At 47.3% G+C, this 13,111-nt stretch overlaps 1 protein-coding gene across 1 annotated transcript in view; it reads right to left on the bottom strand.

Moving 5' to 3' along the window:
• Positions 1-1,398: 1,398 nt before the first annotated feature.
• Positions 1,399-13,111, bottom strand: part of WNT9A (Wnt family member 9A) — a 62,594-nt gene continuing 50,881 nt past the window's right edge. The window contains exon 4 of the mRNA XM_053265766.1: positions 1,399-11,594. Coding sequence (XP_053121741.1) covers positions 11,121-11,594 — 474 coding nt within the window. The 3' untranslated portion in view covers positions 1,399-11,120. The remainder of the gene's footprint in view (positions 11,595-13,111) is intronic.

Genomic DNA, 13,111 nt, shown 5'->3' with positions numbered 1-13,111 from the left:
GGAGTTGAGGGCATGCCCTCTCTCCTGCTGTTACTCCCCTGCAACTGGGACTCAGAGGCATCCTGCCTGAATTTAATTAATTAATTAATTTCTATCTGTAAACCGCTTTGGGAACTTTGGGTGAAAAGCAGTATATAAATATTTGTCATATGCCTATTTGTAGAACCTTTTCAGTGTGAATGGTGCAAGGCAGACTTGCTTTGCGGAGTAAATTCATGGCACAACAGCCATGTGTCACTGGGCAGGGAGATTGCCAGCGATCCCTACGGCAAACATAGTGAGGTTCCCGTTTCATCTGATCGAAGTTGGACAGCCCAACTACATGGACAGTTGACAACCACATTAAGCTCCAGGGAGTGGGCCATAGCTCAGTGGTAGAGAATCTGATCTGTATGCCCCAGGGCTGAGGTTCTATCCCTGATATCAGATGGAGCTGGGAAAGACTCCTGCCTGAAACCTTGGAGCTGCTGCCAATCAGTGTAGACACTATTGAACAATCTGCACCAACACCACATAGGAGAGCTGGTCTGGTAGGAGCAAGCAGGACTCGTCCCCTTTGCTAAGCAGGGTCCATCCTGGTTTGTATTTGAATGGGAGACTACATGCATGAGCACTGGAAGAGATTCCTCTTACTTAGGGAATGGAACTGCTCTGGGAAGAGCACCTGCATGCTTGCGTGCAGAAGGTCACAAGTTCCCTCCCTGGCATCTCCAGGCAAGGACTGAGAGGGATCCCTGCCTGCACCCTTGGAGAAGCCACTGCCAGTCTGTGTACATTACTGAGCTAGATGGACCAATGGTCTGACTCAGGATATGGCAGCTGCCTAAGTTCCTAATGGTCCAATTCAGTATAAGGCAGCTTCCGATGTTCTCCAGTTCAAATCTGAAGTCTTATCAGCACTGACAAGTGTCTTGCAGGGTTCATCAAGGCATGCATTCCATAGTGCACGGTCACCAACCAGATGCCTTCTGGTATCGGCTTGTAGACCATAGCCTGCCCCTTCTTTTGCCTCCCAGCACCTGGTATTCAGAGGGGTTCTGCTTCTGAGCATGAAAATTCCAAAGAGCCATGAGGATTCATGGCTGATGACAGCACCCTGGTCTAAGCAGACAACTTACCCATTTCACCTACGATATGTGTGGTCTGTTTGGCAATTGCAGGCGTAATTCCTGAGCTGGATCACAACCGTGGTGTAAGGAAGAGGATTAATGCTTCCCTCCCCTGCTCCCAGCCACCATGGCCCCAATCCACATCAGATCCCATCCATGTGTGCTGTCTTTCCCAGGAGTGAAGCCACCATAGGCATCCATGTCTGGAAACTTCTGCAAGATTTGGGGACCAAGGGGTAGAATTTATTACCATCTTGCCAAGGTGGAAAGACAACAGACAGGCTCCATGTATAATTTAAAATACATTTATTGCTTCATTTGTTCTCATTCGTTATACAAAGATGTTAAATAACTTAAATACATTCTCCACAGTCACACAAGAAATCAGATTTTATACCTACAAAGCTGTACATATGAGGTAGAGAAAAATAATTTAGGCTCCCATAAGACATTAACCCCCACCCACCCCCAGGAAAACCCTACAAAATCCTTCATATGTTCGCATTTGCTCCTCACAACGCTTCCAGGAGAACTATTCACAAGTGCACACAAGAAGTTGCTTAGTCCATAATCATATATCCTAGGGCGGAGTGGGGGGTGGGGTCCCCACCTTGGGTGCACAGATGTTGGACTACAACTCCCATCATCTTGGCCACTGTGGCTGGGGTTGATGGAAGTTGTAGTCCAACAAAATCTGGGGACTGAAGGTTGGGAACCCCTGCTGTAGGGGAAAATGCACATCAAGATACCAGCGAGGACTTCATGCAGGGGAGGGCAAATTTGGCCTTCCAGCTGATTTTGAACTACAACTCCCATCATCCCTACAAGGCTACGGCTTGTAGTTCAAGAACAGCTGGAGGGCCAAGTGTGCCCACCCCTGACTGAATGGATACTGAACGGATTGGTTTTCTTTTTTAAAAATCCACACATCCCAGAGCAGGAATTGAAGATGCTTACTCAATTCAAGTGGCAATTTTAAAAGAGAAACTGGATTTACCGCAAGCTGGCTTTTGGAGCATGGTAGAGAGAAGTGATCTTCCAAAAACTTGGAAGAGAGAGATCCAGGCTGGAATGACACCTCAAGGGTGGCCAAGGCATGGTGTTGGCCCCACTGAGGTCTCCACCTCTCCTGCATAACCTTTACGAGTGCTGCAAAATCAACACTCTCAGAGAGTTCCCCTACTCCAAACTCCACATGACAACATGTCAAGGGGAGAAGAACAACATAGGGAGGTGGTGTTTCAGATGGTATCCCCACATTCTGAACACATGTGGCCTCAGGAGAGCTGTGACTCCTCCTGCTTTTCCTCACACGTCCCTGTCTTGGAGATTATAAGCTAGCAAAATGGGGCCCCTTCTCATAACCTGACTTTGGCACCTAGTATCCAGGCTCAATTTTAAACTGGCTTTTGTGTCCTAGCATTGTTCATGGGGTGAGGGGCATTTGGAAGGGAATGGTACCACCCCACCACCCCACACCATTCCCAACTCCAAAATTCATCTTTTGACAACTTGCAGATGAGGTGGTGATATTTCAACTCGGCTTAATGGCTGGCACCTTAAGAATCGCCACCTTTCATGGCCAGGCCCAGACTCCCTTGCAAGCACATTTCCCAGGATGGGGCAAATTATGTCCAAACATGGCAGAGGATCCTTTGGGATGCGAGCCATGCAGCAGAAGGTTAGCCCTTGTTGTGCACACCAGTGAGTCCTATACCTTCGGCCGAACCTTTTCTTTAAAGACACAACCACACACAGGACTGATGCAACAGTGCTCATTGAATCCAATGACGTTTCCCAATGTAAGACCTGCAAACCTACCACAAAAGTTGTCTGATTTACGAACATTTTTCCCCAACCTGATGAATCTAGATCACTATACAATGAAAACAGATGTTTTTGGAAGCATTGGGCTGAAATAAGAGTGTGGAACTAGAAGCTAAAAGATGGGCAACAGAGTCACCATGATTCTCCTTGGACACAATCCATTGTCAGGGATTCTCAACGTGTGGGTCCCCAGAAGTAATTGGACTTCAACTCCCATAATTCCCAACCAAAGGTCACTGGGGCTGGGGATTATGGGAGTTGAAGTCCAATAACATCTGGGGACCAACTCGTTGAGAAACCCTGGTCTAGGGCATCTTGGGTTCTATTCAGAGTATTTCAGAAAATGAGGATTAAAAGCTTTAACCTAGTGCTGCTTAACTTCAGCCCTCAAACTGTTGGATTATAACTTCCATCATGCCTATTTGCCACCAAGGCTGGGAATGATGGGCACTGTAATCTAACGGGGGGTGAGGCTGATTTTACACACCCCAGGTTTAACCCGTTCTGCTGGCAGACCCATGAAAACTTTCACTTATTGATTTGGGGTGGCCCAGTTAGACTGGTGGGGTGGACTGTTGGAAGTATATTTGCATCTGCTGTGTCATCCCAAGTAGTGAAGATTAATGTGAAAATGGTGGCCATTTCTTCTAGCAGTGAAGGGAAGCTTGTTGCGGGATATCAGAGCATGTAAGAGTGCTTGCTTGCTCTTTCGAAATGTTAGAGCTGCTTCTCTCCCCCTCTTCCTGGTTCAAGATGGGGCCATTACTCTGTGGCCTTCCACGCAGAAGGTCCCTACAGAACATCAGCTTAAATGGCAAGCCTTTGGCTAGCGCATGGGTGCATGTGTTTCAGTTCACATCAACGACACCCCATTTTCATCATTGTGCAGAGCTGGCCCGTGGAGTGAAACGCTGGTGGAGCACAGTAGATGCAAACTTGCTATACAGCCAAGCACCCCTTGGTAAGGCAGTCATACATTTTTCACATGCAGAGAACCTGTTCATCAACTCATCTCCTGGGGAATCCCTGCCCGTCTGCCGTGTGGCCCCAACTTGTAGAGGAATCTGGCTTCTGCTGAGAGTAGACCTACTCCAGGCAGAACTTGCCAGGCTTCTTGGGCTTCACCACTGCCCCATGTCTGCTGAAAGTGTAACCTCAGGCATAGCTCACGCTCTCCTGTGGCTGCTCCACTAGAGAAGATCAGGGCAAGGAGTCTTTCAACAAAGCACATGCCTATAAGCATGGGGACAATGCCAGATGATGACATCCACCCTGTGCCCAACACAGCTCCATGTGCCAATTTCAAGGATTCTACAGCTACAAGAATCAATGGGGTTCCAAATACTGGGGTTTCCCCCCCTTTCAAAGGCACTTCTGAGCTCCCTGATTTTAAGCACAAATTCCATAGAATGCTTTCAAAGACTTTTGCCCATATCAACACATGTAATTCCACCCTCACCCCACCCTGACACATGGGCATATAATGCATGGCCCTACAACCAGTCCATCAAGTCCTCTATGGCTGGTACCCATACTGAATACGTCACTTGCAAAACAAAAACTTAGTGTGCAAAACATGGGCATTTGCTTTTAAAAGTGCAGCCCCTAGGATGAAAGAAATAAGGTGACAACGGATGTACAACGTGAGAACTCCACTAGTTCTCCTGTCCTACAGAACTTTCCACATTAAAGAGGAGCTTCCCTCTTTCTTCCAGCCCCTGGCCTGAATCTAGAGAACTGCATGAATAACCAAGGGAGCTCAGGCTTGGCATGTCTTCTGCACACCAGAGTCCCGTTCAACACAGCTGGCAGATTTCAGAAACAGAAGTTTCAAGAGTAGTTTGAAATAACACAGAAGTCCGTTTGAAGTTTAAAAAAAAAAATCCCCATCCCCTCCACCCCACCCTCCCCCACAAACAAGACCTTGGATGCTTGTGAAATAGCTTCCATGTCTTTCCAGAAAGGTTTAAGGACTAGGAGCATGAGATATTGGTGACAACCTTCCCCTTCACTGGTAATCTGTGTTCTACCAATACTTTAGGTTGATTGAAGCCACACTGATGTCCTCCCAATTTCAAAATGGGGTTATAGCAGGGGTTCGCATCCTTAGATCCCCAGATGTTGGTTTACATGTCCCATCATCCTCCAGCCACTGGGACTGGGCATGATGGGAGTTGTAGTCCAGCATCTGGGGACCCACATTTGAGAACCCCAGCATTATAAGTAAGCATATTATACCTGTCTATATACATGTAATGAATGTGCCTCGTTACTATTTTATGTTAACTTTTTTTAAAAAACACCACAGGAGAATAAACCTTACTATTTACAATATATAACAAGGAAGTAATAATATTTGCATTAACATAAATACACTTTTTTAAATACATACAGAAAGCACACCAGCTTCAGTGCGTGAATTATAATACAAAGAAGAGTTTTTCCACTCAGTAGTTCATTCACTCCTTTGCCCATCTCAAAAGCCACAATCCTAGGCATGCACAGTTGTCCTATGGAACTCAGTGGGACTTGAGCAAACATGCATACGACTGGGCTACAAGATACTTCCCATCTGCTCATTTCTTCACCCCTTGCACAGCTGCACACATACGCAGCATGAATAAAAAGCAAGCATGTACACAGCTTGGATCCATATTCCCAGAAGAGTCAGACAAATCTGAAGTTTTAGTGATTCCCAACATTTCAAAAAGCCAATGGTCTTTTTCATATTGTAGAACTTCAGTTTGAAAGGCTGCAACTTCCCATGAAATTGATTACCAGGAAATCTAGGACCAACAAACGGAAGTTCTTTTTCACACAATGCATAATCAGCTTGTGGAATTCTCTGCCACGAGATGTGGTGACAGCCAACAACCTGGATGGCTTTAAGAGGGGTTTGGATAACTTCATGGAGGAGAGGTCTATCAACAGCTACTAGTCGGAGGGCTAAAGGCCACCTCCAGCCTCAAAGGCAGGATGCCTCTGAGTACCAGTTGCAGGGGAGTAACAGCAGGAGAGAAGGCATGTCCTCACCTCTTGCCTGTGGGTTCCCCAAAGGCATCTGGTGGGCCACTGTGCGAAACAGGATGCTGGACTAGATGGGCCTCCTTGGGCCTGATCCAGAAGAGCTGTTCTTATGTTCTTACAACTTTTAGCTAGAGAAATCACTAATAAGCCAGAGATCGCCTAGACTACCTGGCACACACACAAAAATCCAAATGTCGTTCCCTGCCTGTCCATGGAAGAGTTTTAAAATGCTTACATTGCTTTTCAACCAACAGTTCTCAAAGCAGATTACAAAGCCAAAGGAGAGAGAGAGATTAAAGCGAGAATCCTATGCACACTAGCTTGGGCACCCACAGCATTTAGTTAAAGAGGACCTCCTTTTAAGTGTTCATAGGGCTACACTAAAGTAGTTGACCAATTTGTTCCCCCTTTCATGGCATCTCCAAAAACCAGCCACTGTGGGTTGGTTACCTCTTGGCCAGAGTATGTGTGTTCAGGGGTGAATCTTGACCCTACCTGTTTATAACAAATAGGTTCTACTGCGAGGCTATGATCAGGATGACGGCATATGTAGAGAAGGCCTTCAACCCTTTTTGGGCATGAAAATGGTTTGAAAATGGTGCTCCCAAAAGGGAAACTTCCCTCCCCTTTCTGGGGCCAGTAGCCATTTCAAGGGCACAGTTTTCAATAAAGATCACAGCAGGAAAGGGTTCAACACCCACTTGGTACTCTCAGCGCTGCTCATGCCTCTCCCAATTGCCACTGGGAGGGGGCCTTTTCGGTGGTGGCACCCTGTTTCTGGAAAAGCCTCCCCAGTGAGGGTTTGTTTATTTATTTATTTATTTCGATTTCTATACCGCCCTTCCAAAAATGGCTCAGGGCGGTTTACACAGAGAAATAATAAATAAATAAGATGGCTCCCTGTCCCCAAAGGGCTCACAATCTAAAAAGAAACACAAGATAGACACCAGCAACAGCCACCGGAGGGATGCTGTGCTGGGGGTGGAGAGGGCCAGTTACTCTCTCCCTGCTAAATAAAAAGCATACCATGTTTAAAAGTGTCTCTTTGCCAAGGGTTGCCTGGTGCCATCCCTTTGTTCTTTTAGATACCAAGTAAAGTCCTTGCTGTTCACTCAGGCTTTTAATTAAAAAAAAGTTTAGAATATTTTATATTGTATTTTGTATTTTTTTGTTGTGTGCTGTGATTTGTCTGTCATGTTTTATATGCCTTTATTGGATGTTTTCTAATGTGACCTCAGCCACCCAGAAAACAATTTGTTATGGGGCAGCTAACAAAAAAAGTGTATTAATAATAGTAACACACGTGGCCAAATTACATATTTTAACATAATCAGCAAGTTCGCCTTGAGATGCCGTTCTACCTATTCATTTTGTGCAAACTCTTTCAATACAATGAGCATTCTGCAGTTTTAATTCAAATGTTCTTGACCCGCATTTGGGGGAACTTGAGGTTTCTACAAGGGGTTATAATGCCACATGCAACCCATACTAGTGAGGCCTGATGGCCCCCTAGGCAAGTGTCGCACTCTGTTTTCAAAAAAACCTCGGGTCTTTAAGAAAAGTTCAGTCAAGTCTCAATGGCACACTATATCAAGCAGCAGCATCTGTTGCAAATGTTGCATTACACATAGCCAGCTCCTCTTGTAATTAACACTGTAGTGGTAAACTGAGGAGGAGTGTAGCCCCCTTTGACATTTCTTGCAGAAATCTGGCCATCTGAAAAGTATCTCCACTTGCTACGCACTTTGGCACTTCTTGCCAAGCTTAAATTCCAGAATGAGAAGTCAATCTGTATATACCCATCAATGCTCGAATGCTTCCATGGAAATTTGTACGGCTGAAAGCAAGGACCTGGGAATGGGGCTGCAGTCCAGGGCAGGGCAGGAGGGTAATGAGGTCCATCCCACCACCTGCCACAGAAAAGGAATGTCAACAGAGCAAGGCTTTGCAAAGAGTCAAGCTAAAAGTGCCTGAGTATTCCCTCCCTGCTCTCTCTCTCTCTCTCTCTCTCTGGAAAGCACTGGCAGCACTAGGAAAGCTGCATTTCCCAGTGCTCCCAAGTTGCAGACCACAGCAACATTCTAGCTGCGTTAAAAAAAAATTGTGCGGGAAGAGATCTCCCTGCTGCTGCACCAAGCCAGATGTGCAAGGGAGAGACAGGCAGATAAGTGAGCAGGTAGTAGACGAAGTTAGGGGACAAAATCTGACCCTGTCGCTCTTGGTTCGGGGATGCAGCAGGGAGCAGTTTGGCTTGGAACTGGACTCAGAACAAAGAACTATTTTTTTTTAGATTTTAGGGAACACTTCTGCTTTCAGACCCTGATCAGGGGAATTAGCTCCATCACCAGCTGGATCCGTCCCAATCCAATAGGCTGTGGCACTGAGCAAACAGTGGGCTGAGAAGACCCTGAAATCACATCCTCTTCAACCCAGATCTCTGGGAGACAAGAGGGTCTGTGGGATGGTACAAGTCTCCCATCCCAGTTCTCCTGACTAGACCCTTCCTCGCTTTGCTCAACAGCAAACTTCACTGCATCAGGGCTTCTCGTAGTCTAACGTAATATCTGATGACCCAAATTCCACCATCTGTAGCCGCAAAGGCCAAAGACATTTGTACAAATCTGAAGGCCACTATGGCTGGGGATGATGGAAGAGGTTGAAACTGAACCCAGTCCAGGAGGACTCGCGAGCCGTTCCCCAACCCCAGACAAGGTGCCAAGGGCAGCACAAGTGGCAGTTTCACCCAGGGCAACAAAACAGCTTGAGCTGGGCCTTCACACACAGCCTGCATCATTCAACCATGGTCCATTTTCAAGGCACCAATCCAGGCCCTATTCTTCTAGTGAGGTGGGACTAAGCCAAGCAGTTCAAATACCCCTCCCCTCAAAACCCTGAAGAATCTCGTGTGCATCTTATTCTGTAGCCATGCCCAACCTTGTGGGGTGGGTGGGTGGAATTAAGACACTCTGGAAATTAAGGCACACATGCAGGCAAAGGAGGGAGGAGGCAGCCTCGAGAGAGGACTGGACGTAATACCACATTGAAACCACAAGAAGGTCCTTCCAAAAGGCTTAATAAATAAATGTTCAATATTTATATTTAAGCATATATATCCACACTGAATAATAGGTTTCTATTCAGTCTTGACTTGTTATAGGTACAACCCTTTTGCACGTAGCTTCAGGACTTGTCCATTCGGTAAGGAAGCCACGGACGGGTCGGGACGACATCTTTGTGGGTCAGGATGGCATCGTGCAAAGCCATGCTGGGCTGTCAGGGCTGGAGAGGGGGTGGGGGAGTAGGTGGTTGGGTGCTGCTGGTCAAGATGTAGAAGGGATAGAGTCTTTCACTTTTGCATGATCCTACATCAACTATCGGTGTGCCACTCCCTCATCTCTGCCACAATCCAACAGCAGGCCAACACACCGGGCTATAGTTCAGTTTGTCCCCAAGAATATGAAGCAAACCAAATCCATCCCCTCTTAGGAGATGCTCAAGAATAGCTTAAATATGAGTGGCTATTTTTTTTTTAAGGTCCAATAAAGACAAAGCTGTCCTTGGAAAACTGGACAGGCTAAAATGGAACCCATGAAGAAGGTCTCTTATCCAGCTCCCCCTGAACACCAGGTCAACAGGTTAACTAGAGAAAATGCTACTACTAGAGAATCAGAGAAGTGACCCCATCATCCAAAACACTCACTGCCAATATCACCACCTACACAGGCACTTTGCCAGTATGGCAGCCAGCCAGCCATTTCTGATCCAAGTAGTGTTGTTGAAGAGAAGTTGTTGCATCCAAGATACAAACTGTAATATCCTCATTAAGAGCAACGGAAGGACGTCAAGTCGTCCACACCACCAGTGTGTTTGGTCACTGCTGTGGTTTCTGTTCCTTCTCTGGCTTCCCCCGTCCTTTTAATTCATTGACCGGTCACTTGGAATCCAATATTTGCATTGCTGTTAATAAAAACTAGTTTTCTAAAAATACACAGTCTAGTGGTTTAAAAAAAGTTAAAGGTCTATATAGAGATTTGTGCCAGATTAATATCACTGCCACTGTTGAGAGTAAATGGAATGCTGTCTTGACAGAATCCTGGGAGCAGTAAGCCTGTCCAGAATGGCTTACAGTTCAATTCAAGGAAATTCAGAAGCAGCAGTATGCTCTGTAAGGCTGTGGTCTCTCCACCACCAGGCAGCGGAAAACTGAGTGTCCAGAAACCGGGGTGTGTTTCATCCTGGGATTTTAAGCCGCCTCCACCGGGTGACTGAAGCAAAAAGGAGGTACAAAGTCGTGAGATGCAGTGCATGGCGGTGTCTATAGGAAGTTTAAGAAGGCCTCTGGTGATTTTCATAGTGTGAAGTAGGTAATGAAGGTGGCTAGTGAAAGGTGGATTATGATGAACCATAGCTAAAAAAAATAAAAATGCTTTTTTTCCCCTGTCTGGAACAATTTTGAAAAAGGTTTGCACAATCTCTGCTACAAAGTGCAGGCAGATGAACAAACGTTCTTTGTGAGGAACCACAAAAGCAGCTCTCCTTTGTGCAGGCTCCACTGATGTACTAGGATCTCCAGCAAAGAGGATCGTTTGTTTGTTTTTCTTGGTTTCAGTTCTTCTGCTCCGGAGGACTAACCTGGAACCAGAAATCCACAAGTGCCATCCCTTAATTTATCGCTGTCTAGTTCTGCCTAATACAGTTTCTTCAGCTCCTCCACTTAGTCCTCAGGTTAGTTGGGTAGTCCATGAAACCAACCAGAGCATCTGAATTCTAGGCAATGAGGTTCTTGATCCTAAACAGAGAACTCCTCATTTCGGTCAGGATCTGTGACGGCCGATGATGAAGAAGAACCAAGATGGAAGAGCAAGCCATCCAGTTGAGAATCGTTTCATAGATTTTGACAATACTATCTCCCATCCAAAGAATCGGCACCCACACCACGCAACAGGCACTTCGTTCCATATGCTTGGACCCCCATGTGGGTTTGCAGAGAAGGGAACAAGTAGAGAACACAGCTGGGACCTGACGAAAGTGCTTACATCTCAGCAGAGCTTCCAGTCACCAAGAAATGCATCAAACCCTGTTTTGTCTCCATGCCTGCTTGTTGCACAGCATCTGCATTGCTATGGGCTATCCACATGGGCACATGAGCCCCGCACATCAGTCCTTGCAGGTGTAGACCTCCTCTCTCTGCGTGCACTGCTTACACTCCACGTAGCAGCACCAGCGGACCTGGCACTGGCAAGGCCTGGTCACCACGCGGCTTTGTGTGTTGTGACCTCGGCCACAACAAATGCTCTCGCAGTTTTTATCTTTGTAACACTTCCTGCCTGACGTGCCGGGCGAGTATCTGCTCATCACACAGAAACTCGGGGAGTCGTCAATGTAGACAAGGTCTGTAGTCCTTGGGATTTGATCGCCGTGGCCTGGGACGGATTTCTTGGGAGGGGAGATGTCCCCCTCGCCCGTCGCTTCATTGGTGGTGCTGCCCACTTTGAGTGACATCTCGTACTTCTGCTTCAGCTGCTTGCCAATCTCATGGAAAGGAGAGAGCTGCCGCCAGCACGTCCTGACCGTGCAGGACCCTGAAACACCGTGGCATTTGCAGGTGGTCTCCACTCCCGCTTTGACGACCTGCGGGCAAGAAGCCACAGTCAGTTGCAAGAAGTCATGTCTGAACCCATTTCCCGTATTCTGTGCAAAGCAAGTTAGCAGGTTACTGACTACAGTTGATGATAGGGAACTTCTGCCCCTTTTTATAGAAACAGCTTCCATTGCAAATTAGCTTGTCAGCCCTGTTCCGAGTGCTAGTTTTGACCCTGAAAGCCCTATATGGCTTGGGACCAGGGCCAGTGGAGGCCAGAGACCTCTGTGCACCTGAGGCAGGATGCTAAATGCCCTCTCCAGTTTGTGCAGGCACTCTTCATCCCTTTCCTTCCCCCTACCAGGTGAAGTACACACAGTACCCACTATCGCTTTTATTGTACCAATAGTTACAAAAATATATCTGTCCTCTTCCACTCCTGCCCTCGTGCACAGATGATGGTGAGGAGGGAGGAAATCAAAGGGAACTAAAATGCCAGTCGAATACTGTAGCAACTATTGTCCTTTCCTCATTTCCTCTTCTGCCTCCTGCCCCTTTTCCTAACTAGCCCAGTGGCACACAAAGGAGGAGGTAGAGAAGGGCACATATACACCCCACACCAAGGCAGTCAGCAGCTCTGTGTCACCGCTTGGCAAAGAGCTGCTCTGACACCAAGGCTGGCAGAAGGCTTCTGGGTGCCTCCATCTCCTGCTGCTCGAGGCAACAACCTCCCCTCACAAGAGGACCAGCCTTGCCCAGGACCTGCAAAGGGCTGCTTTTTCCATGAGAGCCGGCCTGCTGCTTATGATCTTCTGTGGAGCCTTTTCGCCATGTCCCACAGGTGTCTGATTCAGGACCCAGGACAGAACCTTAGGACTCCCCACACTGAACTTCCCCCTCACACTAGCCTTTCACGGTCAGTCTTTCATCCCACTAAGATGGGGTGAAAGACTGACTGTCCATCCCACTAGATGGACCCTTGGGTCCATCTAGCTCAATACTGGCTACACTGAATGGGAGCAGTTGCCCAAGGTTTCAAGGCAGGAGTCTCCCTCAGCCCTACCTAGAGATGCTGCCAGGGACTGAACTGGGACCTTCTGCATGAAAAACATGTCCTGCCGCTAAGATACAACCCCATCCCCCAGCTGCTGGCCTTAATGTCCGTTTTATTGGATTAGAATGTCAGACTTGTCTCCTGCTTTGCAGTTATCTGCTTGCTTTTTGGAAGCCACCTTGAACATTTCATAGAGGACATCTTAATATTAAGGATGTGCACAGAACTGGAGGGGACCAGTTCGATGGTGGGGGGTGGCTTTAAGGGTGGGGGAGGATGCACTCCCCCCTCCAGCGTTTCCCCCACCAGTGCACGATTCTCTAAAAGCCTGTCGGGGGGGCAGGGAGGTACGCTGCCGCCCCAACAGGCTTTTAGGGAATTGTGTGAGAGCAGGGGGAATGCGGGGGGGGGAGAGTGCATCTTCCTCTGCCGTTAAAGCTACCCCACCCCCAACCATTGAAATTTCAAGCCGGCCAGGGTTCGAACCGGTTCAGAGGCCCATAAAAGGGCCTC

The sequence above is a fragment of the Hemicordylus capensis genome, chromosome 6 (genome assembly GCF_027244095.1).
Source record: "Hemicordylus capensis ecotype Gifberg chromosome 6, rHemCap1.1.pri, whole genome shotgun sequence".
In the NCBI taxonomy this organism is placed as follows: domain Eukaryota; kingdom Metazoa; phylum Chordata; class Lepidosauria; order Squamata; family Cordylidae; genus Hemicordylus; species Hemicordylus capensis.
This window is presented reverse-complemented; position numbering and strand designations above follow the sequence as displayed.